Source organism: Colletotrichum scovillei (assembly GCF_011075155.1).
Source record: "Colletotrichum scovillei strain TJNH1 chromosome Unknown Contig00006, whole genome shotgun sequence".
In the NCBI taxonomy this organism is placed as follows: domain Eukaryota; kingdom Fungi; phylum Ascomycota; class Sordariomycetes; order Glomerellales; family Glomerellaceae; genus Colletotrichum; species Colletotrichum scovillei.
In genome coordinates, this window is record NW_023336264.1 from 417,242 (window position 1) to 443,053 (window position 25,812).

The window sequence follows — 25,812 nt, forward strand, 5'->3', positions numbered from 1 at the left end:
CAGGAGCAACACAGTTCGTCCCTTCTCTTCCACAGTTCATCGTGACCCCGGACAAACCAAACGAGACCAATTTCTTTTTGGGCCTGCGCAGCTCTTGCTTTGCTTGTCTCGCCTCCAGGTCATCGCCCTTCATCACCGTCGCCTCCACCTTTCCTGGCCGGATCCCGCTCCACGGACCACGAACACTTGACCCTCGTCACTCTTCTTGGCTTTCGAATCTGCGCCGTAGCCTGTAGCCTGTAACGCAGCAACAGTGTTTGTTCGTTCCTTCCTGCAGGGTTCACTTTGCACTCCCGTCGTCCCGTCCTGCGTTCGTGAGGTCGCTCATTTCGAACGCCGCCGGTACTCTACAGAGTAAGGTAACTCGCAAATCTCACACCTCTCCACACGCCAGGGCAGCATCCAGCGCCAACCTGGACCTCACACCACCACTCATCTCAACCTCCACACTCACTCACTGATTCACTCACTCCTCACACACCCCAACTGTCGCCTTCATATCCACACTTACGCAGCGGTAGTCATTTCGACCCCGTCAACTCAACCACCACAGTCCACCAGCAATATCACCATTCAGCAACCTAGCCCAGGCGCTATCCACGGTCCGTGGTACAACCCACGCACACCAGCATCCTCACCAACACTGCATATCGCCCCCCCGGCTGCCCTGGATTCTACCCTTGTCTGGACTAGACTTGCACTGGACCCAACGCTCAGACTCTAGTCTCTCTCCGCCCAGTCCCTCGATCCCAGTCGCGCGGGTTTCCGTCGTCCTGTCCGCTCCCTTTTAGTAGCCAGACGTCGCCATCCAGAACATCTTGTCTCTCCTTCTTGCTTCACCACTCCCAGGAGACCACTTCGTTCGACCCCCTTCACCCCCTTCTCTTCTCCCGCCCAGGCCTCGGTCGCCATCGTGTCTGTTCGACACCGTCCATTCCTTTTAAAACCAATCACATCGCCCCCGGGTCCCGACCTCGAATCCCCTCTTTTCCTGCACCCTCAACCTTCCAGGATAGAAGGATAGGCTACCGACATTCCTTACGGATCCCGATACCTCTTCACGTTCTCTACCCAAAATCCACAAGCATCAGGCTTCTTGTCACTCCTTCGCAACTTTTCTCACGAGAATTCTTTTTTTCCGGCTCACCACCCGAAAAAAGATTTTACGACTCCCGACCGGTCACTCCTTCCCAACTTCAACAACAACACAACCGTTGTTCAACCACACTCTTTCTACAACACCACCAGGTCCTTGACGGAACCGTATCAGCAGTGCTCGATCACCACACAGCTGGCTCTGAGAATTACCTCACGGGAATTTATTTGCCTCCGACAAACCAACTCACAAATTCTTCCCAACACAACTACCACCCTCGGACTAGATCCCCGGTAGCCAGATTCCGCGAATCTCTCCAAGACATCAAAAACTCAAAAAAGGTAAGTGGCACTGATCCAGACTTCCTTCCTCCCCACATTCCCCACCATATCTTCATTCCTATCGCGTCAATGGCATTGTTTGGAACGCCGTTTTCAAGACAGTCAAATGCCACCACGATACAGCCCGCCGCTGCCAACAATGGACAAAGACCTCTTTGTTCATTGTCTCGCCCGACACGTGTGCCCACTTGACTCACGCTTGGTTGAACAACGAGTTCGCCTGGGCCCGGGTCGATGGCATCGAGTCGTGTCAGCTGGCGTGCCAGCGTGCGACTAAGGCTGAGTCTCTCGTCACCTCACGAAGGACATATATCAGGCTGGTGTTTCCTGATGTTGCTCGAGATGCTTGTCTTACCCTTCTTCATCACACTCTTTTTTCCTCAGCAAGCCAGCGCTTATTCGCACTTTCCTTCATTTATTTCACTTCACTCACTTTCCTTCGCTTCATCTTCATTCACTCAGATAACACCACTTCGCCGGGCGAAGCTAACCATCATTCAGACTCATTCTCGTTGATTTCACAATCCAACCTTCAAAATGAAGTCTTCCATCGTTCTTGCCGCCACTGGCGCCGTCCTGGCCATGGGTGCTGCCATCGACCCCCGTGCCATGGAGACCGTCTTGGACATCACCTACGTGACTGTCACCGTCACCGAGGGCGTCCCCATCGAGACTCCCGCTGCCACTCCTTCCAGCAGCCTTCCTCCTAAGGTTGAGGAGACCCCTGCGCCCGCGCCGGTCTTCTCTACCATCACCACCAAGCGCCGCTCTCGCACTCCCAAGGCTTCCACCACCCCGACTCCCACCCCGACTCCGACTCCCACTCCTACTCCCACTCCCACCCCTGAGCCGGTTGTTGAGCAGCCCGTCGCTTCGGAGCCCGCTGCCTCCTCTTCCGCTGCTCCCGTCGCTTCCGTCGTCGAGACTACCCAGTCTACCCCCAGCACCGCTGCCACCGTTAGCGACCTTCAGACTGCCGCCATTGATGCTCACAACATCCACCGCACCAACCACTCTGCTCCCGCTCTGACCTGGGATGCCGACCTTGCTAGCTACGCTCTCATCACTGCCAAGACCTGCGTCTTCGAGCACGACATGTAAGTACCGATGAGAACCATGGATCCATTCCGTCTCTAACCTTCATCCAGGACTACTGGTGGTGGCGGTTACGGCCAGAACCTCGCCATGTGGGGTGCCACTGGCTCCGAGAACTTGGGTGAGGCCAAGGCCGCTCAGCGTGCCATCACTGAGCAGTGGTACAACGGCGAGCTCAACCTCTACACCGGCTACGGCCAGGCCAGCCCTGACATGACCAACTTCCTCCAGTGGGGTCACTTCTCCTAGTTGGTCTGGGTTGACACCACCAAGGTTGGCTGCGGTGTCTACTACTGCGCTGCCGGTACCCTCAGCTCCATTGGCAGCTGGTACACCGTCTGCAACTACAAGTCCCAGGGTAAGTTGATCTTTTCCCCATCTCTTCCACTTGTACGATATTAACAATGGTACAGGCAACGTTATCGGCAGCTTCGACAAGAACGTCCTGCCTCCCGGCAACGCCGCCACCGTCAACGTCGCCTAAGTGTCGTGACACGCAACTGCATTTGCACCCTTCGTGTTGCCCGCTTGAAGCATAACTGGGTTTTGTTTGCGACACGGCCACCGGGTACGAGTGCGGATGAGCTCCGTCGCATTAGCGAGGCATTTCTTCTCTTCTACCGCTGTACTTTAACAGGAGATCGCTTGACCTTTTTTTCGATCTCCTTGTCCCTCTCCTGGGACCCTTTGAATCATGCGCTTTGGTCGCCCACGAATGGCATGGGCAACTATTCTCTTCATACGAAAACTTCCTCAAGGCACTCGCGTGATGGGAAAATCAAACGTCTTTTTTGCGCCGGCCGAGACCATGATTCAAGGACAACTGGACATTGATGATGATGCATTTACGGATCTGGCGTGGAACAAAGAAAATCATTTTGGGGAAAGGGAACCAACCCACCATGGAACATTGCATTTTGCTCTTCTTTTTTCGATTCTTGGCCTGGTTTTTTTGTCCCTTGCAGTCATTTACCCGGTCTGTCACTTGACAGGCGTCTGGGTTATGAATCTGCCTGGGCGAAATCACGGCACCCTGTTTATGACTCTTTTGGTTCTTTGTACCTATGGTTCTTCTTCGACTTGAATTTCGGGTTTAGGGAGGCTAGGCAATGGGATCCATGATTTTTATGGTTTCGCAAATTGTTCTCGAGGACAAATCGGTCGTGAAGTGAAGACTTGAGTGATGTTTGTTCGTGCGTGGTGTCTCTTCCTCATTCTTGATACACATGTATCCTTAGTACTGAATAGGATCACTGCATCATACTGCCAGGTTTCGCTGGCTCGTCATATCGACCGTGTCATGTGTTGTGGTTGCGTGCGCCGTTGTGAAGTGACGTTTCGTTGGTACACATATCGGCTGCTCCGGTGTGCAAGGACTCGAGGACTCGGAGTGCGTGGTTATGGTCGAGAGTGCCATACAAAGCGATTGTAGTAGGTCGGCTATTGTGTCCCAAACTTTCTGATAATGGATCTTCAAGCGAATGCAGGCTTGGAAGGCGAACACCACTGACAGCCAGGCTCGCAAGAGGGGGATGCATTCTTCTTTTCAACTCGTCGACAGTGTATACTCCTGACAGCGCACCGCCACCTGATGGCGCGTGTGTTTCCGCCGTCTGGCAGTGTGGTCCGGCCCCTGAGTCCAAGTCTCCAGCGGCATTGTGAAACGTGCTGCTGCGGCGGATGGCTGTGAAGAACGGCGTGGGTTCGGATGGTGCCAATGGATGGGATGGTTGGATGTGGGTGGGGCGGGTAGGTGGTGGTTCAACGTTGGTTCTTTCAATCTGCGACTTTGTACTATCCGCGTGTAGATGACTGACATGGCTGTGTTCAGAGTAGATCGGAAGCTTTGAATATAGTGGAGGGGATTGACGGATATGTGGGAGGAGAGTTCGCCTTTGATGGGGTTTCGGATGCTTGGGAGAAAGGGAGACGATGGGAGGGTTGCGCGGCGATGAGGACTAATTCATTTACCTCGAGCGCTGTGGGTAGTATATGCATGTTTTCCCCATGGTTTTTGATCAAGATTTCTCATTTGGTGGTGTCTTTTTGGATAGGCACATCGAGAAGTTGATTGATGCTAATGAGATCTTGTGCGTAAGAAGGGTATTTCTTCACAGATTTTACATGTCGCTGACCGTTGTTTCGTTTAGATGTAAGCCTTGGGCATATAGATGCCTATGCTGACGGCTCTTTGTTTCCTGTCCCATGCATCGTCTCAGGCATGATAATGGTTGATAGTCATTTGGATATGGCACGTATCTAGGTAGATAGGTGCCCTTCCCAGCATCCCGCCGTGGAAATCCGTACCTCCCGTCCATATTCGAACTTGAAACCAGCCCGACACACCAGGTCCGATTGCTACAAACGTCATCCGCTCAACAGAGCTCAGAGCTTCGTATCACACCGAATCGAGGCTTGGAAAAGCGAACAGGAAACTGGGATTCTCCTCACCAAAGATGAAGCCGACGACTCTCCTCCCATGGGCAACAGGGTAAAAAACGTCGAAGGCGCACGCCTCTGGGTTCTGAAGGATGGCCTGCGCCGGACTCCCATCGCTGAAGTCAGGTACGACATGGTCCAACGAGCCGAGTGCTTCTCTGTGTCAGCAAAGGACTCCTGCGCGAAACCTAGTGAGGCATCGCCAAGGATTGGGGATAGCATCGGTTACGTTGCGGGCGACGAGAAAGACCTCAAGATAGATGCGTTCTAGCATATATGAAGCGCAGAGGAAGCCTGTCTCTTCATTCCTCAACTTGTGGGTGGTAACTCTTCTCGTTTCCAGATCAGACTCGCGGGGTTTTCGAACCCTTTTCACTCCATTGCTCTAGATCATGGTCTGGCATCGAGACTAGTGAATCGGCTTCTCATATTCAATCTCCCTCAAGGGTCGCCATCGTGCGTTTCTATTCTTTTCGTGCTGTTAACACACGCCCCCTATTTAGGATTAGATCACTAATGAAGTCGAGTGTCAAGGCAGGCAAATATGACCTGGACATGACGAAGCTGGATCACGATAGCCTACATCAAATCATCACGGCGTCGGAATTCACGAACTAGCGATCGAGAGCCAGCCGTGTAGGTGGAGAACTCTTTGCTTCGGCAGACAACTCCATGTATCGTTCGATCATCATTGTGTGAAAGACTTGTCCAGAGACTGGCTTCTTGTGGCGCGATAATACAGCCTAGAGATGACAACGAAAAGATACCGGTCAGGACCAGTCGAGATCTTCGACGAAGGTGCCCATCTGCCAGAAGAAGAGGTGATGATTGGTCTAAGGAAATATCATCACCGCGTGGCTGTCCACTTGAGTAAGACGGACAAGGGACCTGCCGAGAAGGTTAGGAGTGTGCTAAGGAATAGCAATAGGATGTAGGATCAGAACGAGCTTCTTATTGAGCAAAGAGTCCTTCAAGGAGCTGATGTTGATGATGTTGCTGACATGCCAATAATACCTATGGAACTGGATGATTACGATTTCCACAAGTAGGAAGAGACAGACGTAGATAGGATATGTGCGTGGCTTTCTTAGGGTATTCTGACTGTGAAGTTCAGGTCAATGGAAATGAAATGAAGTTGACAGGAACTCAAGATCGAGGGCGGAACCTCTCGAATGAAACTTCAAAAGTACCGTCAGTATTTGGCCCACTACCTACTGCCCCAGTATTCATGGTTGAGTTCAGCTTCTATCCTACTTGCCGTCGGCGACATGTAGGTCAAACTCTCGTCCACTAGCCTTCACGCCAGGAGTAAATACCAAAAATGATGACGGCCGAAGACGGAGAATATTAGACACAAGTCAGCTGCCATTGCTCGCCGTTGCTACTGCCTACGCCCGCCGGATCGGGATGAGGCACATGTTGGCAGATCTGGGGAAACTGTCGCGCAGAATCTGGGCCCGGAGGCCTGGCCGCGGGCACATGCTCCCACGCGAGCTCATGCACCCTGACCCAGGCCGGCGGCTTGATCACTGCTAGTCTTTAGCCGGGGTGAAGTCGATGTCTCACGGCGGCAGGAGTAGCCTCACACCCGGTCTTCCGGGGGCGGGGGGCACGGGGGGGTTTTGCTGTAAGGCTCAGGCATTTCAAACCCCATTACTTGAAGATGATATGAGAGTACTTGGCTATCGGTATTCGTCTTGGAATGTTTAACCATTGTTCTGACACCTGGCCAGGTATTCGAAGCTGCGAAGTCGGTGGCTTGCATGATAGCACCTGCGTAGACGTGATGATTATTGGCATGCAGGACCTGAGAGACATGCGCGGGATGACCACGCAGTCTGAATATGTTGGTGACATAATACCAGCTGTAAGTCAACTTCCAACCTGTGAAGAAACCCCCTCATGATTGATTTACTCATACCACTGGTATATATGTCCTAGGAGCCGAGCTGTCAACAAAAGTCATCACAGGCTGATAGGACTGGGCGGAATCAAGAGCCAAGGTGTAAGTTATCCAAGGCGGAGCCACATTTTTCTTGGTTTTTCTTGGAAAAATGCTTTGCCAAAAGCTTGACCTGACCGTCACTGAATGTCACTCTTGGCTGTATTAATTCAGGTGTAAGCCATGAACTCGGATTTAAGTCAATAACCGCCACGAGGGTACCGAAGATAACTATTTAATAATACATTATACATCATAGCAGTTGGTACCGTCTCAAACAAGATATCGAATAGTATGGTGGTATTATCAATCGTGATGTACAGAGATATACCCTCCCTCCCACATGTCTATGTGAAGAGTGAGAGTGAGAGTGAGAGCTGCGGAGATCTCTTTTGTGAGTGGCCCGTGCATGGACCGGGGTGCAATAACTCCGTGGCTCTCCACGCCATCCACACGCATCGCGTTTTCTTATCTCTCTCCCTGTCAACCTCTTGCTGATACCGGTGCACGATTTGCAACCTCGATTCGAACTCTGATGTCAACCACCCGACGACGCCTATTACTTATCCGTTCTGCCTTTCTGCCCTCGAGCTAGCGCCCCGGGATATGAAGAACGGTGCGGGAGCCGTAGCGTGGCTTCTTATCGTTTCTTGGCCGCCGGCCACTCTCCACCAGACGAAACTGTCCCTCACACAGCTGCTTCAAGACAAAGAGGAAATGGTCTCTGGGAGAATCTCGTACGGGCCATTCAGCAGATCATTGTGTTTGAGATCGAGCTTGGCGTCCTGTCGTTCTTGTGTGCCTTAAGCCGTCAGCGAAAGGCTTTTAGACAACCCATCGCGAAACCGAGCAGCCCAATTGACGAGGTCTTTCTCACTCCAACTGAAGTCAGCAAGATGAGCCCAATGAGTACCGAATTTCCTTGAGAGATTGACTCTACGGCTTGTGGAAACCGCCTTCTCCTCGCAACGTTGAAGATTTGTTACAATCCTTTCTCATTTGTCATCTCTCTATGCAACCCCAATCTAAAACTGAAAAATCATCAAGTCTCAAGCGATCTTCGGCCGTTGGGTCTTGATGAAATCAGACGCATGGGTTCTCGGCAGAAGCCTGCAGCTATTCACGCGCCTTTTACTCCATGAAGTGTGAACCCACCCATGAACTCCCCCCCGCCGAAAGATATCGCCCTGCCGTATCACGGCCCCATCCAACGCAGATGCTACCCCAAACAAGCAACGCCCTAGCACCCGACTGGCCGCAGATCTGACCAGAGGCTAACGTCTGTCAGATTATGAAGACATGCCATTGGTCCGGGACATGCATACGGCAGCAAGACGGCAACACCATTTCTATGACTGATTGAATTTCGGCCTTATCTCTTTGCTCTGCATGGCCAGTACGCTTCTGTGCATGTGTGGTGGGCGACCTCTTAGCGACGTGCCTTATGTACTATCCGCGCTATCTTTCTTTCTTACACTCAAACTTCGTCTCAAGTCTCAAAGTTGAGGTACAATCTTGAAGGATTTGGCTGACCCTGGCCTTTGCTGTTCTTCTGCCCCCCCCCCCCCCTCTCCCCCCGGCTGCTAGTCCCCCCTCCATCCCCAGCCAGCTTTACGCCATGATGCGATCTCAACTGGCCTGGCAGTTGTATCTGTTCATGTCTGAGTGGGGGCAAATATCGAACCGTTGTCTCGACTGGCACATGGGGCAAGGGTAGGTCCGGTAGTTTAAGCTCCGATAGCCGTAGGACAATGTTCGGGATCGATGCTGCCGCCGGCCAAACTGTGCTCGCTATAAGGGAAGCTTGCCACGGTGCAGATACATATATACAGGAGGCCCGGTCCCAAGTTGTCGGGATGTGAGTAGTGTTTGTCTCAAGGATACAGCAGCTTCTCTCTAAGCTTCACACCAATCCATAGTCGAGTCCTCAGACGAGTTGGCCCAAGATGGTGACAGCAGCTCTCAACCAGGGCGTCGGCTACGGCATCGTCCTCGGCGTGGGCTTTCTCTTTGCCATTGGCATGGTATGTCGGCCATGATACATTATCCAATGATGGTCATGTGTGATTGACTGTGATGATGCAGATTGCCACCACCTATGTGCTCAAGCGCTACAACCGGGAGCTGCAGACTTCCGAGATGTTCACGACCGCCGGCAGAACAGTCAAATCAGGCCTCGTCGGTTCCGCAGTCGTTTCTTCATGGACTTGGGCTGCTACGCTGCTCCAGTCTTCTGGCGTGTGCTACCGATACGGTGTCTCGGGCCCGTTCTGGTACGCCTCGGGCGCGACTGTCCAGATCCTGCTCTTTGCGACCCTCGCCATTGAGCTCAAGCGCAGAGCACCCAACGCCCACACGTTCCTCGAAGTCATCAAGGCTAGATATGGCACGGCTACGCACATTGTCTTCATTGTCTTTGGTCTCATGACGAACATCTTGGTCACATTGATGCTGATTGTCGGTGGTGCGGCGACCGTCAATGCCTTGACTGGCATGTAAGTGACGACTCTCTCGCAGCTCTGGTTGAACATGAGGGGGATCTGACATGAAAATTGTAGGAACACCGTTGCTGCTATTTACCTGCTCCCTGTCGGTGTCGTTGCTTACACCCTCGTCGGAGGTCTCAAAGCCACCTTCCTCACTGATTGGGTTCACACATTCATCCTGCTCATCATCATCATCCTCTTCTCGCTGACGACCTACGCCAACTCCGATGTCCTCGGCAGCCCTTCCAAGGTCTACGATCTTCTTGTTGAGGCCGCCACAAGACATCCCGTCTCTGGTAACGCCGAGGGCTCCTACCTGACAATGAGATCGCAAGGTGGCGTCGAGTTCTTTGTTATCAACATTGGTAAGTGACGCTCCCCATCTCCCAAAGACTCCACCCCTTAACGAGACTCGATATAGTCGGCAACTTTGGAACCGTCTTCTTGGACAACGGCTACTACAACAAGGCCATCGCCGCGTCACCAGTTCACGCTCTTCCAGGCTACATCCTCGGTGGTCTCTCCTGGTTCGCCATTCCATGGCTGACCGCCACCACCATGGGCCTGTCCGCCCTCGCCCTCGAGTCGAACCCCCGATTCCCCACCTTCCCCGATCGCATGACCGAGGCAGAGGTCTCCGCCGGCCTCGCCCTCCCCTACGCCGCCGTCGCTCTCCTCGGCAAGGGTGGTGCCGTTGCGACCCTCCTCATGATCTTCATGGCCGTCACCTCTGCCTCGTCGGCCGAGCTCATCGCCGTCTCTTCCATCTTCACGTACGATATTTACCGAACGTACTTCAAGCCCGATGCCAGTGGCAAGAGGCTCATCTACATGTCCCACGTGTGCGTCGTCGTGTACGCCGTCATCATTAGCTCCATCTCCGTCGGCCTCTTCTACAACGGTATTTCCATGGGCTACCTCTACGTGCTGATGGGCGTCCTCATCTCCGCGGCTGTGATTCCGGCAACCTTGACCCTAGTCTGGAAGGGCCAGAACAAGTGGGCTGCGACGCTGACCCCTATCGTTGGCACCGCCTTCGCCATCATCGGCTGGCTCGTCACGGCCAAGAAGACTTGCGGCGTTCTGGACGTCACTTGCACGGGCTCCAACAGCCCTATGCTGGCGGGTAATGTCATCGCCCTGCTTTCGCCTATCGTCTTGATCCCGGTTTTTACGTTAGCCTTTGGCCTGGACAGCTACGACTGGAAGTCGATGATGGCGATCCGCAGAGGCGATGACCACGAGTTGGCTAACGCGGCTGGCCTTGATCTCGAGGATGTGCCCGGCAACACGGAGTCGCAGGCTGAGTTTGAGAAGGAGCAGGCCATGCTCTCACGTGCCTTTAAGATCTCCGTCTCCATGACGGCATTCATGTGAGTATTGCTCTTTGGGCATTCCTGCTTGTTGCTATTGAAGTAAAAAACTGACAAGAAGATCAGGACCATCGCTATGCTCATCCTCTGGCCGATGCCCATGTACGGCTCCGGCTACATCTTCAGCAAGCCCTTCTTCACCGGCTGGGTCGTCGTCGGCATCCTCTGGATCTTCTGCTCCTTCTTCGCCGTTGGCCTGTTCCCCATCTTTGAGGGCCGCGGCACCCTCGTCCACACCTTTAGGTCTATGCTCACGGGCAAGAAGCCGACTCGTCTGCCTATCGTCACTGAGGGTGAGGATGACAGCAACGAGAAGACTAGCCCTGGCACCACTACGCCGGAGAAGACTGGCGAGACGAAGGAGGTGATCTCTTCCTGATTTTGTGATATTGATGAGAATGGAAAGGAAACAGATGTGCTGCAAAAAGGGGTGAACTTGGCTGGAGTTGTGGTTTGCGTTATACCCTCGTTTATTATTTGTCTTTCGGGAAGCGATCCAGGGGTGAAAGACCGAGGAATCAAATCACGTCTTAAGAATGACTGAATGTCGGAGATCCGTGCTTAGACCCATGCCATGTCATGTCACCAAGCTCTTTTAGCCTGGATCCCTTCGAATTCATAAAAGGACGAATTATGTGCAAATGACTATGAAGTTGCTCAAAGAGAACGAGCCCTGGTATCTGACTAGGCCTCTTGAATCTATGGGATCATGGACACGACATGATCACCGAATTCCCTCTCACTCATAAACATGGCCTTCAAAAACTCGGCCGAAATACTGAGTAAGCAGGTTTTTTCCGTTGGAGAATGGTCCTTCGGCTGGTTTGAGGACAGGGATGCGAATTAAGCATTAATTGCCGTTCCGCTCACTCAAACACTTCGACCCTGAGGCTTTGAACCCTTGTTTTCGTACGACAGATTCATCCTAATCTTCACCGTTCAATACGTAGCTCTCCAGTTACAGATCAAGACCTTAGGCCTGTTCATATGCTCCAGCCGCGAGTCACGGCCAGCTGGACGTGGACTGGGCCGGATTGTTCTAGTAGAAAGCAGCGACAGACGTGAATCGGAGGAGAGTTTGAAGCCAAAGCTTGAGCAGTTATTGCGACATTTAGCGTTGAGCTGGGCGAGGGTATTTTCCCTCGTGTGATTGGGATTTCGCTAATGAGAACTTCCGCAATCTATTCAGTACAGAAAGCACTTAGTTAGTGTACCATATTACGCACGATAAAGAAATTTCAGATCTATATGCTTCTAAGGTAAGTTTAAGATGAATTCAGTATGGATAGATAGGCGTGAATTAAGGTACAGCGGGAGGGAATTGCTTACATAATAGAAATACCCCTCATTCGGGGATAAACGCATGGTGGGGCAGCGCATTTTACGTGCCGAATGACCGTTTGGTCGCTGCGCAGCAGCAGCAACGACAGCCCGCAGTGACGTCTGGTCATCGAAAGACACCGACCCTGAGGATCCTCTCGAACATTTTGGACTTGCCGCTCAAAGACATAAACAACGGGTCGATTGTTTCCACACCGCAGGATCAAACTTGGCAAGTCTTTTTTGTCCTGGAAAACCTCGCATTGCTCTACATGACTCGCCCCTTTTGACTCTCTATCCCGATCTGCTCGAAAGACTACCCTTACCGCACTTTCTTGCCCCGGGTCCCCTCGCCTCGGGCCGACTGACGACCACCTTCGACGTCCCCGCCGCGCCACCTGCGGAAATATCTCGTGATCTTTCAATACAAGGCCGTAAGCAATCGTTTTGCGAAAAGCATTTGCAACCCTTGGTGTTGCCAACGCTCGACGTCGTCCGTACACATATCTAAAGCCACGGCCAACAGCGTTACTGGCTTCGACAAACATCCCACAACCCTGAGCATTACTCGCTGCAGCATTCCGTCATGGTCGCTTCCGAATTGTCACAAGCGGCGCGGGCTGAGAAGGCTGATCCTCAGCCGCCGCAGCTTGCAGCTCAGCAGACAAATGACGGTCATGAATCGGCCCCGCCATTGGCGAACAGGGTTGGGCAGAGCAAGAGCCCGTACGTGCGAAGCCATGCGGACGGCCGCGTCGCCTGGCAACTGCTTGACGACGAGTCGATCGAGAGAGCCAGGAAGGAGAACAAGCTGATCTTTCTGCACATTGGCTTCAAGGCCTGCCACTGTAAGTCGTCGCAAGACAGAAACCTGTGGATATCCGATCATGTGCGCTGACCTTTCTTTTGCAGATTCGCGACTTACATCCACCGAGTCCTTCACCCACCGCGAATGCGCCTCGATCCTGAACGAGTCCTTCATCCCCGTTATTATCGACCGCGAGGAGCGCCCAGAGCTGGACACGATATATATGAACTACGTGCAGGCTGTGAGCGGATCAGGCGGCTGGCCCTTGAACCTCTTTCTGACCCCTGATCTCGAGCCTGTCTTTGGCGGCACCTACTACCCAGCTCCCGGCTCGAACAATGGAGGTTCTGATGATGAGGAGCGTCTGGACTTCCTAGCCATCTTGCGCAAGCTGCAGAAGGTGTGGAAAGAGCAGGAGCCGCGATGCAGACAGGAGGCAAAGGAGGTCGTGGTGAAGCTACACGACTTCGCGGCGGAGGGTACTCTAGGAACCGCCACGGTCCAGCCGGGTGTTGCGGGCTCGCAGACCGCTGCCATTGGAAGATCAGAGACGGGGCTGGAGCTTCCGGAATCCGGTAGAGCAGCTGCTGTCGTGTCGAGCGAGCTCGACCTGGACCAGCTGGAAGAGGCTTACACGCACATCGCCGGCACGTTTGACCCCGTCTACGGCGGTTTCGGCTTGGCCCCCAAGTTCCCGACCCCACCGAAGCTGTCCTTCCTGCTGCGCTTGCCCCGGTACCTCTCCCCTGCTCAGGACGTTGTGGGCGAGACGGAGTGCGCGCACGCTACGGAAATGGCCCTCTTCACATTGCGCAAGATGCGGGACAGCAGTCTGCGCGACCATGTTGGAGGCTCCGGCTTTGCGCGATACTCTGTCACTGCAGACTGGAGTGTTCCGCGCTTCGAGAAGCTCGTTGCCCAGAATGCGCTGCTTCTTGGACTGTACTTGGATGCATGGCTCATTGCAGGTAGCGGCGAGAAGGATGAGGAGTTTTATGACGTCGTGGTGGAGTTGGTCGATTACCTCACCAGCTCCCCCATCAGCCTGCCCGAAGGTGGTTTCGTTTCTAGCGAAGCTGCAGACTCGTACTACCGACGTGGAGACAGACACATGCGAGAGGGAGCCTACAATCTCTGGACACGAAGGGAATTCGACACAGTCATTGGGGATGACCACGAGGCAGCGCTGGCTGCATCCTACTGGAATGTGCTTGAGCATGGCAACGTCGAGCCAGACCAGGATCCCAACGACGAGTTCATGAACGAGAATATTCTGCGTGTTGTCAAGGATATTTCAGAAATTGGACGCCAGGCTGGTATTACCACTGATGAAGTGAAGAGAGTGGTCACTTCAGCGAAACAAAAGCTCAAGGCACACAGAGAAAAAGAGCGCCCAAGACCCGAGGCCGATACCAAGATCGTGGTGGGACGCAACGGCCTAGTGATTTCCTCTCTGACAAGGGCTGCACTGGCTTTGTCGACCGTTGATGCGTCAAAGAGCCAAGCTGCGATAGAGGCTGCCAGCAAGGCCGCGGCTTTTATCCGATCCAACCTCTGGGATCAGAGCAACAAGACTCTTTACAGGATATATCACGAGGGCGTGGGTGAGACAAAGGCTCTGGCAGAGGACTATGCCTATCTCATTGAAGGTCTCATTGGGCTTTACGAGGTGACTGCAGACGAGAAGTGGATTGAATTCGCCGACGAGCTTCAGCGTAAGAATACTTCCCCATCCTCCTCCTAACCCCTAGAAACAAACTAACACACCACCACAGAGGCCCAAATCCACATCTTTTACGACAGCCCGGCTCCGGAATCCACAACATCCCGCTCCTCATGTGGCGCCTTCTACACCACCCCCGAGAACGCGCCCCACACGATCCTCCGCCTCAAGGACGGCATGGACACCGCCCTCCCCTCCACAAACGCCGTCTCCGTCTCCAACCTCTTCCGCCTCGGCACCATGCTCAACAACGACTCCTACGCCGCCACCGCCCGCGAGTCCATCAACGCCTTCGAGGCCGAGATTCTGCAGTACCCTTGGCTCTTCCCCGGTCTGCTCTCGGGCGTCGTCACGGCCCGTCTCGGCGGCGTGACGTGGGTCGTCGTCCGCGGTCCCGACGGTGCGCAGGACGAGTTGACGACGAAGCTGCTGAGGAAGCTGAGCGTCGAGGCGAGCGGTGGGCTCAGGAACGTGGTTCTACTCAAGAGCGAGGAGGACGTGTTGGCGCAGAGGAACCCTGCGCTGAAGGCTTTGGTGCAGGCGCAGCGACCTGGGTCGTATTTGCTGGAGAATGGCGTTTTCCGCTCCATCACGCCTGCGGATGTAGCATGAGGCACTGGTGATGTGTCGTTGCCAGCTGGAAAACAAATGGAATAGGAAAAAAGAAAAAGGGAGAGTTGTATGCCGTTTTGGTGGTTTTGCGGGGTTTTAGTGTGACGTGACGTTCTGTCGGATGACGATGGTCGGATAACGGTTGAGGGGAGTTTTCTTCTTTTCTTTTGGTTGGCGTCAGTACCCCAATCTTTTAGATATGCTCAATCACGAGATGATGTTTATCCAAAACTTGTGTAACTCTGGCATGGCTTGAGATGGACCGCAATTTGGGATATGTGAAGTGCGGAATAACATGTGAATCTGGTAGTCACGAAATTACCTTCCTCTCATCCATCCCACACGAATAGTCATGAATAAGTAGACCATAGAAATTACAGGAACAGGTAAGTAGTATGCATAGGGCAGACATTATATTCAGCAACTCAAAATACTTTTTGATTCATTTCTTGAATAAGTCCAACTGGGTGAAGATCCCAGAGAGGCGAGATATAAAACCCTTCTCACCCTCTTTCGTTTCCCCTTTTTTTCTTTCTTTACGTCGCGGAAAAGCAAAGCCAAATGTCATCTATGCCTGTGTGTGCCCGCCATCCAGGCGTTGCACTATGCTCTAGCAAAGTAGTACGTTAGTATAGGTCGGCAACATGTCTTCCCTGACTGTGCCAACCATTTCTGGAAAAAACTCCTCTCCCCTTTAGCGCTTCCTATACCACCAACTCATTTGTGTACACCGGACTTAGCGCCGCCGTGGTCCTTTACATGGCTTCGTAGGCGACACCCAGTCGTCAGATTTAGTCGACCTGCTTTTCGCAGCCGATTCTACCAAGCAGCTCCTTGCGGTCGCTGTGGCCGGGCAGGCTCACGCCTGAAGAACTTGCTTGTCTCTTGATTCCCGTTCTCCGCTCCCAGCTCTTGAGGTCAATATCTTCGACGCCAACCTCCTCCTCGAGAGCAACCTCCTCTTCATAGACATAGTCGCCCTCCTCCTCGCCTTCGAGTTCGTCATCGCTGCGGACATCCTCAGCGTTGCCGCCGCGAAGAACCTTGTTGACAACGCGAAGAATCATAAAAAACCATCCGATGGTAATGAGTTGCAGAGCGAGGAGGGGAATGAGGAACGCCCAGCGAATGGTAGAGTCCCAGCAGACAATGCCATCCGACTTGTAGAAGGGCTCCAACATCCAGCTCTTACCCTCAGGAATAGGTAGCGGGCCCACCAGGTTAGGCGCCTGGCCGGTATAGCACGAGTCGGGAATTTCCTCGGGAATGTGGGTGTGGATAGACCAGCAGACCATCAGGTAGAAGACATGGCGGGCAATAAGCCAAGACAGAACGAAGGCACCGAACATGAAGTCGCAGAGGGTGTTCAGTCCAACATACTTGAGACACTTGGCGAGCTGCGACTGATTAGCTTATGCGGGACAAAGGGACGAAAAGCTATGACGTACAGGGAAGAAGAGGTCGACAACATCCATGAGGACGAGAATCAGGTTTCCGACACGAGTCTGGTGGTAGCTGTAGCAGGCGGAAATCAGAGTGCAGGTGATGATGTGGTGAGTGAACATCTGCCAATGGTCCTTGCGGCGGTCTTCGATGTTGATGACGAGAATCTGCTGGAGCCAGAAAGCCCACTGCGCCAGAATGTAGAACTTGTTGAGGCCGGAGAGCTCACGCTGCGGCCAGTTCGTCCAGAGCTCTCTGAGGTTCAGCCAGTAGGGCGAAGTCTTGTAGATGTACTGTACCATCGTTAGAGGGTTGCCCGGCGAAAGAAGCCGGAATGACCAGTAAAAACTTACCATGCCCAAGGGCCAGAAGACCATGTAGTAAACCAACAGCCAGGCCTGCTCGCTGAAGCGTGTGAGATCCTTGCGCTTCTTGATACCCCATCCCTTGGCCAAGGGTGCCAGAACGTATTCCATGGTCGCGGCGCGCAGACCGGTGAAGAGGATGATGCAGAAGGCGAGAAGGCAAGAATCACCGAGACCAGCGCCATACTGGCCAGTTTCCTGGTTGTAGTACGAGAGGGTGAAGAACTTGATCGTGTGAGGTTGCGCCTTCGGGATGAAGAAATGGGCGAGGAAAAGGAGGGCCAAAAGGTTGAAGGAGAGACCTAGATTTGGCACATGTTAGCTGTGTCCAAGCCATGCTTCGCAAATAGGAGGCATAGTCTCGCGGTGATGTATGCCGTGTAACATCAAGTATATCAAGTTGTGGCTTGACAGAGGTGGATGTGGGGTAATAAAAAGGGTAAGGAGAGAGCACAAGAAAGACGACGTACCGACTTGGTTCTCAACCATCCACCGGCTCAACATCTTCCAGGCGCTGTCGTCTGTCCTCCTGACCCGTCGAATGAGCACGACGTTGACATTATTGTGTCCTTGCTGGTAAAGGGGGCCATTCATAAGCTTAAGCTGCTTGGTACTGGCATTCCGCTGGATCTGGGGGCCGGCGGAGCTGGTCCTGACAGGCTTCTCAAAAGTTGGCGATGAAGCCTCGTTATTGCTGGTGGTGTCGCTCATGATGCGCGACTAGAGCTCCAATTGGAACTCAATTGAAGTATCGAAGAGAGCGGCGACCCGAAACTGGAGTCGTGAGAGAGGCTACAATGCTTAGCGACGGCTGCGTCGTGGTTTGGCGTTGGCGTTTTCTCGGATAGTCGTCGAGCCTAGTGATCCTTTGTGGTGGTTGTGGTTGGTGCTGAGCCGCGATAACGAAGAGAGATTCGTTATCAACACGCGGTTGGAGCGGGTTCGGTGCGCAAAGGAGCACTTGTCGGGAAACTTGGTACCGCAAAGCGCGACGAGGTCGTCACGGACGCTTCTGGTAGTGTCGTGGTCGGAAAAGGGGAGGGAAGAGGGGAAAACGAACGTCCTTGGTTGGTTTTAGGGAGGTTGAAGATCAAGAGGATGGGAAAGTGAGCGGAAGGGCAACGTCGCACACAATGGGTACCGAAGACGGGACGGTGGACTGGACGGCGGTCAGGTTCAGGTAGAGGACCGTAGCAGGACAGGCTGGACGGTACGAATACAGAGGTACACGACGCCAAGGCCTAGGTCAGGATCTGCTCAGTTGCTCCAGAAAGTTGCTGGGATCAGGTGTGCAGCAAGGTGGTGCCCCCCGTTTTGGTGTGTGAAGTGGTGGGTGTGGTGCGAGGATGCGGGCTGTGGCGGTCTTTCTTTCTTTCTTTCTGGCTGCTACTTCAGTGAGACCGGAGATGGGTGCTTGGTGAAGCTGTCTGCCCATATGTTTGGTTAAGAGGGGAGAAGCAGGATGAGAAAAGTTCCTGGACAGACGCAGGGCGAGAAAGAGACTGGCACTGGAAGAAACTTGACAGAGTCTAGAAGAATACAAGGTAGCAGCCGTGGCTGGGACAGAGTTTCTTCAAGTCACGAATACTTTTCTTCCGGTAATTTTCTGGCTAGTCCTGACTACTTTTCAGGAGACGTAAAACCTAGCCAAAGGCTGGAATAGCAGCGGCAGAGGGAAACGTGGGATAAGGTACTGGGTACCGGTGGCTCGCGTCGTTCCACCCAAAAAGCCCAGCTTCGCCTCGAGAAAAAGGAGGCTCCACAGAGGTACGCTTGTACCTTCACGTTGCTAACCTGCTCTTGCCTTCTAGCCTCTAGGTATCTTGCCCTTGCTCATAGGCTCTTAGGTAGCCCCGGGGAGGGAAGGGTCAAGTCAACCGGCAGCCAGGCCCAGTTCACTTTGACAGAGGTAGCTGAGAGGTGCAGGAACCAAATGCTGAAAGAATCAAAGCCACTTTGTAGCTTGATGCTCTCAGTCTCTTACAATTCGTCTACCGAACACATGTAACCGTCATGTACAGATCGCCGGCCAACTCTTAGTGAGCCGAACAGGTTTATCAAAGGCGGTGAAGACGGCTTGCCATTGGAAAATGGAACAGAACCTGAAGGGAGAAAGAGATACTCTGGGAGAGAGTTGACGGTGGCAGGCGCGACATGGGAAAGGGATGTGGGCAGTTGGCGTCAGCCAATAAGAGCACCAGGGTTCTTTTTGGTCCCTGGTTCTCTCGTTCCCAGAATGAGTGCGGCACACGGTACGTACCTGGCGCACCTTTCGGGGGGGGATTGGGGGGAAGGAAGGGCCCAAGGGGTGGGGGACCCCTTATCCCATTTGAGTCTGGCTGCAGCTCCGTCACTGATTGATGCTGCGCTGGGCCGCTGGGACGTGGGACGTGGAATTGGACGGTGCGGTGGACAGTGGTGGTGGTGCCTTCCATTTAAATTGTCAAACTGATTGGAAGCTTGATTGTTGTCGCCCGTGGCCCGCCGTCGGGAGACAACCGACCCCTCCCCCCGTCCCCTTTGCCCACTCTCTCTGCCTTTCACCAAGACCAACATGGCACCAATGGATCAAGTCTATTTAAACGAATAATTGGACTCGAGTATCCGTACCCGTACAGGCCACAGATGCTGGACAGCTCGAATCAATTCCAAGGCAGAGCTGTCAGGAACAGAGTGGAGGGGGGGGGGAAACCAACGCCGCAACGCGAACGCAGACGTGGAGACGGGAGTTAAAGATGGAGAGAGTGAGAGAAAGGACGGGCGGGTCTCCTCGTCCTCAACAAGTTTCAACACTTGCCCATTGATCCAATTAAATTGCTTTGGTTTCTTTGCTTCTCTCCTCGTTTCCCTGGCCATTGTGTTTACTGCTGATCTCGCCATCTTAGCAGAGGGCACGTTGGAACAATAGCACGGGCATTGACAATCTTCATCTCGCAGATATGCACAGCGTTTAAAATGAAGTGATTTTCGCCCCTAGACGCTTATCGATGTTTACTATACATGCCCCTGTCAATCATGTCGACTTTTGCTATTCTCCCGTCCTTTCTTTACGCTCTAGTTCTCTCTTTTGCCAGGTTTCTGGTAGGTCTTTAAGGCTCTAGGCTCTGTCACGTCGTACCTTGTCATGAGGTGCTGTAGGTATGTACTATTACCTCGCCCGACCAGGTCTCACAGACATTTCTGTGAGATACCCCTATTTTCATCTGTGCAACGTCCAACAACAACAAATGACTTTTTCTGGACTTTGCGCCATGCATTTGATCACAAACAATGTCTGTTCACAGTCCTGGACACCGCCTAAACTCCCGCGAAGCCTTGACTACTCAATACGCATGGCTGTCACTAGACCCCTTTGTAAAGCAAAGATGCTGTTCAAACTTCAGAGCAAATGCTGTCTGTACAAGGTACGGAATACGGTAGATACTCTGTACTGTGCCTCGCCATGAGGTACTGTAGAGGTACGAATACCTACCTTGCGGAAGCTCGACAAGACCTTGGCTCCCCATCCTCCCGTCCGCTTTCCACCCCTCCCCGTGCGATGGCGACATGTATCAGCCAATTGCCAGCTCCGTCACCTCGCATTCAGAACGAGACCGTCGCTTTTCTATTTTGCGTCGCTGCCGTCAGAACGCTAGTGATCCTCAATTTCAATGACCCTTCGTGAGAGCCGCAAATCGCAAATCGCACTCCGCGCGTGGCCGTGACGCCTCCACCTCTAGAATCTTGATGGAGCGCCGTAATTGATTGTTTTGTCCTAATCAAAACGGTACCTACAGAAGTGAGGAACGGATAACAGAACCGAACAATCCCGTATCACAAACGCAAATTTACGTATTTCATCCTCGCCCCGTACGTGTCCGCACTTGAATGCGACACCACCACGGCGCAAAAGAAAACAACAGACGAATACGGTCGGACCTCGCATCACAGACAAAACCAGCTCAGGCCAGGTGCCCCAAAGTTCCGCCTCGTCCTCGTCTTTACCCGCCTTCCCGTTCTCCCAGCTGTGTCCTCTACTTGTTCCGTGCATGCATCCAGAAGGTCTTGTCAAGATCTCTCACCCTCTCTGTCCGTACCTATCTCTCGGCCTCCGCGTTTCATCCCGTCTTTTTCGACGAGTATCGGCTGGCCGGATCCTTTTCGAGACCGCCACTTTAGGATGCGATCGTGATGTGATGTGTGGATACTGGGTCGTTGATACGGTGTCTAAGTATTCCATTTGCCTTTCCACAAATCTATAGAGGTTTGAACCTTTCTTGCTTTGGCAGTAGCAGCTTACAGAAAGCCGCGAACATCAGACCACGCAGTTGCCAAGAGGTCGCTCTAGCCACTCCGCTATTCAAGGTCCAACCAAGGTGCAACATGCCAGATGATAGATCCATCAAATCAGCAATATTGAAATTACCCTGCTGTCTGCACCGTTTAGCGTTCGCGCTTGCTGCCGTGTCTTCAGGCACATTCCGGAGTGCAGGGAATATGCCGAGCAAGACAGGAGTTGCAAGGCGCGACCTCTTACATGCATAGGCCTCATTATGATGTGATTACGTGCCAGTAGAGGGCTCTATGTATTTAGAAGGAAAGAACCTTGAAGATCTCGCCCGACGTTTCTGCGACGCCTCTTTCCCATCACATGACACTCGCAACGCCACCTTCTACCCCAGACTCATCAGCCACACATAGCTGTGTAAGCAGTGACCGTTCGCATCACGCCCTCCCCACATGATCCCTTCCTGACGACAACGACCCTCCGCCCGGCCCTTCCTTCAACCTTTCCGCAGGCAACCAATACCCAGAAAAGGTTCATAAGTGCTCGTCATACACCTACGCGACATTTTACTTGCAAGAATCCTTTCGACGACAATTTCAAACGCCTCCGTCAAGGAACAAGTCAAATCAAGCGTACACGATGGCCTCCAAGACAAAATACGCCCCGGCGCCGACCCAGGACCCCGACGAAGCATCAAGCTACGCCCAGGCGCCCCCCGCCTACCAGGCCGAACCCACCGCCGCCTCCGACACCGATCGCCTCTTCGGCGGCGGCGCGCCTCGCAGCAGCCAGGATGACGACCTCCCCGATGACTTCAAGGTAAGCACAAGCACAAGCACAGTTCTCTCCAGGCACCGGTCATCAGCTCCCGGCTATCCCGTGGTCCCTCTGTACCTCCCCATCGTGAACCAGCTCTCGACTAACACGTCAAACCTACAGTTCGGCGGCTCGGTAGCAGAGGCCACGACCGACATCAGAAACCAGTTCATCCGCAAGGTCTACGCCATCCTCACCGTCCAACTCATCGCCACCGGCGCCGTCTCCGCCCTCAGCTTCTTCAGCAATGGCTACAAGACTTGGATCCAGGCCCACCCAGGCCTCGTCTTCGCATCCGTACGCTTCCCTGTCCCCTTTACGCGCCGTATCATGACAAGACTAACCACGAAACACAGCTCTTCGGCTCCATCATCATGATGCTCCTCACCTTCTGGAAACGTAAATCCTACCCGACAAACCTCCTCTTCCTCTCGGGCTTCACCCTCATGGAAGCCTACACAATCTCCGTCATCGTCTCCTTCTACAAGGCCGGCATCGTCCTCAACGCAGTCTTCCTCACCGCAGGCATATTCATCTTCCTCACCGCCTTCGCCTGCCAGACAAAGTACGACTTCACCTCCTGGATCCCCTACCTCGGCGGCGCCCTCTGGGGCCTCGTCCTCTTCGGCTTCATGTACATGTTCTTCCCCTACAGCTCTACCGGCGAGCTCGTCTATGGCGGCATCGCCGCCCTCATCTTCAGCGCCTACATCCTCGTCGACACCCAGCTCATCATGCGCCACCACCACGTCGAGGAGGAGATTGCGGCCGCCATCAGCCTGTATCTCGATATTATCAACCTGTTCTTGGCGATTTTGCGCATCTTGAACAGCCAGCAGAACAACTAAAGCTGGTCGCAACACACACACAATACCCCTATGTTCTAGTAGTAGCGTAATTTGGATTTCGTAATCAGGCGGTCTCGGCTCCAGACAGGTTGCTTCGAGTAGAAAAGAGGCTGTTTTGTTAGTTCTTTTGTAAGGAAGCAGGGATGCCATAAGTGCTTATTACACTGTCGGATGCTGGAGTGAGAGTGCCGTTTGCGTGCTTGTCGTTCACATGCCTCCTTCGTAGTAAAATTGATATAATACAAATGGGTCACAAAATGAATAGTGCATCAATCAAATATCACGCGGGGAACAAGACTTGAATTTGGTGAAGCGGTAAAGTAATGTGATATCTGCATTAGAAGTCGACTAATAGAAAAGGAAAATGAGGGCGTTAGTAAAAAGGGCTACAAAGGCACAGCCGGAAAGATGCGGGCTGGCGGCGTGATAGGGATGATGGAAACAGATTGACGAGTAGCTCGTGGCCCACAGGTCCGCCGTGTCCCCCATGATCCATCCCCTCGACCTCGACCCAGAAGCCTTTGAACCTCCGCCCCGAGAACGTACACCGCTTCTTCCCACACATCTACCGAGCCGGTAGCCTCTTCCCAGTCGTCGCATTCGTAGTAGACCTTTTTGGGGTTTTTATCTTCGTGTCAAGAGAAACGAACTCGCATAGGGGAATATTGTTCTTTCTCTTTCAACACAGCACGGAAACCAACGCCAGTATAGAAAAAGACCAACGTCGCAGTTTGGGATAACCATAAGCAGGGGCCAGAATTGTTGAATTAGTTGGCTTCGTGGTCGCCGTTGGCCTCGGCGGGGCCGCCGGCTGCTGCAGACTGTTCCCTCTGCATACGGGCCTCGATCTCGCGAAGTTGGGACTCGCGGGCCAAGAGCTCTTGTCGCTTCTCGTTGATCTCGCGCTGGACCTTGATCTCGATCTCGCGGAGCTTCTCCTCCTCTCTCCGCAACTGTTCCTCCTTGAGGCGCACAGATTGCGAGGCAAGATCCTCGGGGTTCATGGACGAGTCGCTATAGTATGGTCAGCGAGGTATCATCATGGGCAAAACAGGGGTCTGCAAAACGTACACTCCAGCACCACCCTCAACGGACTTGCTGAGCTTCTCGGTACGGTAGTTCTCGTACAGGAAGTCGTGGGTGATCTCCTTCAGGTCAGCCAAGTGGCTGTGAAGAAGTGCAGATCGAATGGCGAGGAAGTCGGAGTGGCGCGGGTTGTCAACCTCGACAACACCCCAAGGGTACTGGCGAGCGCGGACGGTGCGACCGCCAATCTCGACAATCTCCTCAGAACCGACGATCGCGAACGGCATCAAACCTCTCAGCTCGGCGTTCTCCTCAACAGTATCCTCGTCATCTTCCTCAATATCGTAAGGGAAGTTGTAGACGGGGATGCGGTAGTGCTCAATGTCCTCCATCACAAGCTTCTTTGACTCGGCGAGCTCAGCAGGGGTCAGGGAGTCGGCACGGCCAATAACGGGAATGACGTTAACACGGGGAGCAAGGCGCTTCATGAGCTCGATATCCAACTCGCGAAGACTGTTGGCTGGGTTAGTGGCGGTCAACGAAGGCCAAAAAACAGTGGGCTTACCCGTGTCCGGTGGGTGTGATGAAGTAAAGCATGGCGTGCACACGATTGTCTCTGAAACGAGGGTTACGCTTGATACGAGACTCCTCGGCAAGAATGTCATCGTATTGTCTCTCGAGGTAGCCGACAATCTCGGAGAAGCTGTAAGCATGTTAGCGATTGCGATGCCATCACTGTTGGCTGACATGTGGCGCCATACCTGGCCTCATTGTCAATCTGGTCACCGAAGCCGGGAGTATCAACAATGGTCAGAGAGATGCGGGTGCCCTCCTCGTCCAGCTCAAGTTCTGTGTAGCGGTCAGTTTGCTGATGCGATGATCAAGGGCTTGACGCAGTAGTCACGCACCGACAGTGATGGGCTTAATCTTGACACCGTCCTCGACAGAGGCGCCGTTGGGGTCGTCCGACTCCTTGTGGCCGAGCACGCTCTTTCCGCAGAGGGTGTTGACGAAGGTGGTTCTTCCTGTGAGGTCGAAAGTCAGTCGACGGGACTCGGCGGTGTTTGGGCGAACACGAGGTTGGCAATGTAGGGGGAAGACATACCAGTGCCTGATGCTCCGCAGACCATCAAACAGAACTGGATTCCCTTCTTCACGTTCTTCTTTCTGCGCATCATCTTCTGTAGTATAGAGTGTGATCAGTAAGGTGGAATCTTGAGGGATGCAGATGCATTGGGGCCATGATGGCTTCGTGGAGTCGGGAGAGGAATTATTGAATGGGGGCCGGATTGGTGTAGTAGGGGGAGACTGAGAGAGAGGCGGGCAAACATACGACGGTTGTTGAAAGTAAGGGTTAGTCTAGAAGAGGGTCGGTAAGGGAGTCGTTGAGGGATTCAACGACTTGACGAGAAAAGAATGGCGACGATATCGTTTCAAGGGACAGCGAGCGTCGTGTCGTGTCGTAGATGAACGGAGCAAAAGGACTGCTGGATCCCAAATGTCGTTGTTCTGGATTGGGACCTGGGGGTCGGACGGGAGGTGCAGGTGCTAAAGGGGACGGGAGGGTCTTGACCGACGGGTGTTGGAAAATGCAATTTCACACAAAATGTTGCGGCAGGACGACCCCAAGAGGCCCCCCAGCCAATTGATTGCTTCCTCCTGCACGCCCAATTCAGGGGGGGAGCAACTCCCCGGCCCACGCTCCTTTCCCCCAAAATTAACGCTAAGCCTGTAGAGGAAAGGCACCAATAGCGGGGTATCCTCGGGCAATTTTGGAAGAGAAAGAGAGGAATCTGGATGACAGGTCACGAG

The 25,812-nt window shown here is 53.4% G+C and overlaps 6 protein-coding genes across 6 annotated transcripts; 4 read left to right on the forward strand and 2 right to left on the reverse strand.

The window, feature by feature from the left end:
• Positions 1-705: 705 nt before the first annotated feature.
• Positions 706-3,802, forward strand: HER10_EVM0002810 (putative effector 14). The gene is made up of 2 exons (XM_035482910.1): positions 706-2,534; positions 2,586-3,802. Exons 1-2 carry the CDS (start codon positions 1,975-1,977, stop codon positions 2,779-2,781), a joined length of 756 nt encoding a protein of 251 aa, XP_035332325.1. The 5' UTR covers positions 706-1,974; the 3' UTR covers positions 2,782-3,802.
• A 4,870-nt stretch (positions 3,803-8,672) lies between these two features.
• Positions 8,673-11,500, forward strand: HER10_EVM0001105 (sodium symporter family protein). The gene is made up of 5 exons (XM_035470865.1): positions 8,673-8,937; positions 8,999-9,408; positions 9,472-9,764; positions 9,821-10,772; positions 10,839-11,500. The coding sequence occupies exons 1-5, from the start codon at positions 8,860-8,862 to the stop codon at positions 11,149-11,151; spliced, it is 2,046 nt and encodes a 681-aa protein (XP_035332114.1). The 5' UTR covers positions 8,673-8,859; the 3' UTR covers positions 11,152-11,500.
• Positions 11,501-12,203: 703 nt separating this feature from the next.
• Positions 12,204-15,639, forward strand: HER10_EVM0013380 (uncharacterized protein). Its single transcript, XM_035482741.1, has 3 exons — positions 12,204-12,940; positions 13,005-14,615; positions 14,676-15,639. Exons 1-3 carry the CDS (start codon positions 12,679-12,681, stop codon positions 15,233-15,235), a joined length of 2,433 nt encoding a protein of 810 aa, XP_035333613.1. The 5' UTR covers positions 12,204-12,678; the 3' UTR covers positions 15,236-15,639.
• Positions 15,640-15,692: 53 nt separating this feature from the next.
• Positions 15,693-18,542, reverse strand: HER10_EVM0010641 (TLC domain-containing protein). Its single transcript, XM_035480094.1, has 4 exons — positions 17,514-18,542; positions 17,032-17,345; positions 16,684-16,971; positions 15,693-16,632 (listed from the first exon to the last, which is right to left on the reverse strand). Exons 1-4 carry the CDS (start codon positions 17,752-17,754, stop codon positions 16,027-16,029), a joined length of 1,449 nt encoding a protein of 482 aa, XP_035333273.1. The 5' UTR covers positions 17,755-18,542; the 3' UTR covers positions 15,693-16,026.
• Positions 18,543-21,669: 3,127 nt separating this feature from the next.
• HER10_EVM0003171 (uncharacterized protein) lies at positions 21,670-23,227 on the forward strand. Its single transcript, XM_035472856.1, has 3 exons — positions 21,670-22,129; positions 22,250-22,423; positions 22,483-23,227. Exons 1-3 carry the CDS (start codon positions 21,950-21,952, stop codon positions 22,972-22,974), a joined length of 846 nt encoding a protein of 281 aa, XP_035332370.1. The 5' UTR covers positions 21,670-21,949; the 3' UTR covers positions 22,975-23,227.
• Positions 23,228-23,256: 29 nt separating this feature from the next.
• On the reverse strand, positions 23,257-25,611 carry HER10_EVM0009993 (septin). Its single transcript, XM_035479463.1, has 6 exons — positions 25,106-25,611; positions 24,909-25,025; positions 24,762-24,849; positions 24,566-24,703; positions 24,046-24,513; positions 23,257-23,988 (listed from the first exon to the last, which is right to left on the reverse strand). Exons 1-6 carry the CDS (start codon positions 25,176-25,178, stop codon positions 23,742-23,744), a joined length of 1,131 nt encoding a protein of 376 aa, XP_035333183.1. The 5' UTR covers positions 25,179-25,611; the 3' UTR covers positions 23,257-23,741.
• Positions 25,612-25,812: the final 201 nt, after the last annotated feature.

Coding starts and splice junctions, on each gene's coding strand:
- HER10_EVM0002810 (XM_035482910.1), top strand. CDS start 1,975: ATGAAGTCTTCCATCGTTCTTGCCGCCACTGGCGCCGTCCTGGCCATG. Junction 2,535..2,585: donor TGCGTCTTCGAGCACGACAT/GTAAGTACCGAT, acceptor ACCTTCATCCAG/GACTACTGGTGGTGGCGGTT.
- HER10_EVM0001105 (XM_035470865.1), top strand. CDS start 8,860: ATGGTGACAGCAGCTCTCAACCAGGGCGTCGGCTACGGCATCGTCCTC. Junction 9,409..9,471: donor GTCAATGCCTTGACTGGCAT/GTAAGTGACGAC, acceptor TGAAAATTGTAG/GAACACCGTTGCTGCTATTT. Junction 10,773..10,838: donor GTCTCCATGACGGCATTCAT/GTGAGTATTGCT, acceptor CAAGAAGATCAG/GACCATCGCTATGCTCATCC.
- HER10_EVM0013380 (XM_035482741.1), top strand. CDS start 12,679: ATGGTCGCTTCCGAATTGTCACAAGCGGCGCGGGCTGAGAAGGCTGAT. Junction 12,941..13,004: donor TGGCTTCAAGGCCTGCCACT/GTAAGTCGTCGC, acceptor TTTCTTTTGCAG/ATTCGCGACTTACATCCACC. Junction 14,616..14,675: donor ATTCGCCGACGAGCTTCAGC/GTAAGAATACTT, acceptor ACACCACCACAG/AGGCCCAAATCCACATCTTT.
- HER10_EVM0010641 (XM_035480094.1), bottom strand. CDS start 17,754: ATGAGCGACACCACCAGCAATAACGAGGCTTCATCGCCAACTTTTGAG. Junction 17,346..17,513: donor GATGGTTGAGAACCAAGTCG/GTACGTCGTCTT, acceptor TGCCAAATCTAG/GTCTCTCCTTCAACCTTTTG. Junction 16,972..17,031: donor TCTTCTGGCCCTTGGGCATG/GTAAGTTTTTAC, acceptor ACGATGGTACAG/TACATCTACAAGACTTCGCC.
- HER10_EVM0003171 (XM_035472856.1), top strand. CDS start 21,950: ATGGCCTCCAAGACAAAATACGCCCCGGCGCCGACCCAGGACCCCGAC. Junction 22,130..22,249: donor ACCTCCCCGATGACTTCAAG/GTAAGCACAAGC, acceptor TCAAACCTACAG/TTCGGCGGCTCGGTAGCAGA. Junction 22,424..22,482: donor CAGGCCTCGTCTTCGCATCC/GTACGCTTCCCT, acceptor CACGAAACACAG/CTCTTCGGCTCCATCATCAT.
- HER10_EVM0009993 (XM_035479463.1), bottom strand. CDS start 25,178: ATGATGCGCAGAAAGAAGAACGTGAAGAAGGGAATCCAGTTCTGTTTG. Junction 24,514..24,565: donor ATCACACCCACCGGACACGG/GTAAGCCCACTG, acceptor CCCAGCCAACAG/TCTTCGCGAGTTGGATATCG. Junction 23,989..24,045: donor GTTGAGGGTGGTGCTGGAGT/GTACGTTTTGCA, acceptor ACCATACTATAG/CGACTCGTCCATGAACCCCG.